Source organism: Babylonia areolata, chromosome 9, assembly GCF_041734735.1.
Source record: "Babylonia areolata isolate BAREFJ2019XMU chromosome 9, ASM4173473v1, whole genome shotgun sequence".
Lineage (NCBI taxonomy): Eukaryota > Metazoa > Mollusca > Gastropoda > Neogastropoda > Buccinidae > Babylonia > Babylonia areolata.
Window position 1 is genome coordinate 43,832,637 of NC_134884.1, and position 2,500 is coordinate 43,835,136.

General features: G+C 45.4%; 1 protein-coding gene across 1 annotated transcript in view; it reads left to right on the plus strand.

Moving 5' to 3' along the window:
- Positions 1–2,500, plus strand: part of LOC143285506 (short-chain collagen C4-like) — a 7,590-nt gene that overhangs the window by 2,538 nt on the left and 2,552 nt on the right. The window contains exon 3 of the mRNA XM_076592840.1: positions 2,057–2,119. Within this exon, the coding sequence (XP_076448955.1) occupies positions 2,057–2,119 (63 nt within the window). The remainder of the gene's footprint in view (positions 1–2,056; positions 2,120–2,500) is intronic.

Here is a 2,500-nt window from a genome sequence, read left to right on the forward strand (position 1 = left end):
GGTGTGGGAAAAAGGGGGCATTTTAAATGATCTTTATTTGTGGGTGGTCACAGGAATTTATGTTGCTGGGATGGAGGGGGATTAAAGAGTAAACGAGTAGATACATGTTAGAATATAACTGCAATTGAAAACAAAAATTCAGTTAATGCAATGATAACCATATGTCACATTACACAAATACAATGATATGTCACATTACACAAATACACATACGTAAACAATTTCGAACAAAAGTGATTGGCTGGACATTAATTCTTTTATGTTTTGCTCAGATAAATGGTCAACTTTGCATCAGTCTGGGATAATATTGACTGTTCTGTGACAGTACCTTTGGCTGATAGATGGCATAGTACATGTTATTTCAAAACAAAATCCGGTGGAGGTTTTCATGTTCAGTGATTCAAATACAAACACTGAAACTGAATCACCCAAAGACTGATCAGTGTGGGGGAGACAATGGAGTTGTGGTCTGAGTGGTGACTGATACAGCGTTCCTCCTACACGTGGAGTCTGACACTGGTCTGTCTGTCTGGCTGTGGGCCTGTCTGCCCCAGTTTCTTTGTCTGGAAACGCTAGACAAGCATCTCTCCGAACTTAGAGATCCTGTTTTGCACCGTTTGCCTCCAAACCGATCGTTAAGAGGCTCTAGCTTCAGACTGACGTTGGGGTGTGTCTATGCGACGTTTCCCCTGTACCAGCTCTCCGTAAAGGGTATCCTTGGGGATCGGGCCGTCGTCCATTTCGCAGTGTATGACCAAGCCAATGCATGCGTCTCCGTTTCAGCAGGGTGTACATGCTGGGGATTCACTCACTGCCCTACAGGATGGTGTTTATAATGTAAGCCCAAGACTTGGATCTTGGTGTGCCCCGTCAGCTCTCTGTTCTTCGTACTCTCTTTGTCAGTCTGGACATAGTGCTGGCTGCCTTGCTGATACACTGTTTGACTTGGTGTCACGGGGAACGGAGTCTGGTATCGTTGAACCCAGGTACACGAAGTCATGGACAACATCCAGTTCATGGTCAGAGATTCTGATGCTGGGTGCTTCAGACTGATGGTGGGTCCGAAGCTTCTGCAAGCATAACTGAGCTACTGAAGGTCTTCAGCTGAGCAGGCAGTGACTGCTGCATCGTCTTAGAGGAGAAAGTTCCATAGACATTTCAGCTGAACTTTAGATTTCATTTGGAGAGGTTAGACAGCCAGCTTCCCGTCTAAGCTCGTCCAGAGACAGATGTCTTCTGTGGCAGATCTGATACTGAGGACAGATGTTGCGATAGTTGTTGCAATTGCTCCTGTGACCCTTGTTTTTGTACAGTGTGACAGTGTCAGTGTCCTTCATGTCTTGTGGCTCTTCACCTTCTCTTCAGCAGAACAGAGGATTTCACGCAGCTCAGTGATGAGGGTCCCCTTGCAGCACTTCAAGACCTCAGCTGGGACGGCATCTTTCTCAGGTCAGAGCAAGACAGTCACAGGCCTCGCTCCGTTCTAGGAGGGCTGGTTGTCTGTCGGCTTCCTCCAACACAGGCATGCACACTGTGGCAGTCAGGCCATCTCGTGGGGCCTGCTCTCCCCTGCATGTAACTCAGAATGGTGCTCCACTCAGCGCTCCATCTGTTGTGCGCGATCCTACATGTCCTCGTCTGTAGCAGACTTCAGAGGGACAGTTTTCTGTTGTGTCCAACCCAGTGCCTGCTTGATTCGGTCGTTCACCCCCTTGATGTCATCCGTGTGAGCTGCGATCTGTATCTGTGAGAAAACCCTGGGACTGATAGTGACTGGCGCGTTGCCTGGCGCTGTGCTGTGCTTTACTGCAGGTGGTGCGGAGGACCTGCAGGTTCCGTTCACTACAACTGGCTTTGTATGCAGTCAGGGCATTTCTCTTCCTGGGCATTTCAGCAGTAAGTACTGGGCTACATGGTTTTTATGAATAGAATTACTGGAAGATTTATCGGATAATCCAAAGCAAGCATTGTAGATAATAGTGCAGCTGTACGCAGGGTTTCTGTATTTGAGAATTAATTTGCAGTTTTTAAATTAGTGAACTTCTGTGTTGAGCAGGGTCAACATTCGTTCGTTGGGGAAAAAAAACCTGCGCCAACACTAGCCAGTTGGTATATTCTGGTGAGTGTTATCATTATTATTATTTTTATCATTATTAAAGAATATCTTTATAGTTAGTAACTACAGAGTACAGAGCACGACGGCCTTTACAAAGACCCTAAGAAAATAAAGAGAACTGTGTAGAAGAATGACAAAAAAATAGAACAATACACAAAATATTTAATAATCCCATCCATAAAACACACACACACACACACACACACACACACACACACACACACACACACACACACACACACACACACACACACACACACGGAGAATCTGATGGTGCTGAAATGTGAGGCCATGAAAGTTCATTTCTTCGTGCTAAGGAAAGATTTAGAAAAAAAATAGTTACAACAAATTATCTAATGATTTTGTGAGACCATAGATACCCCA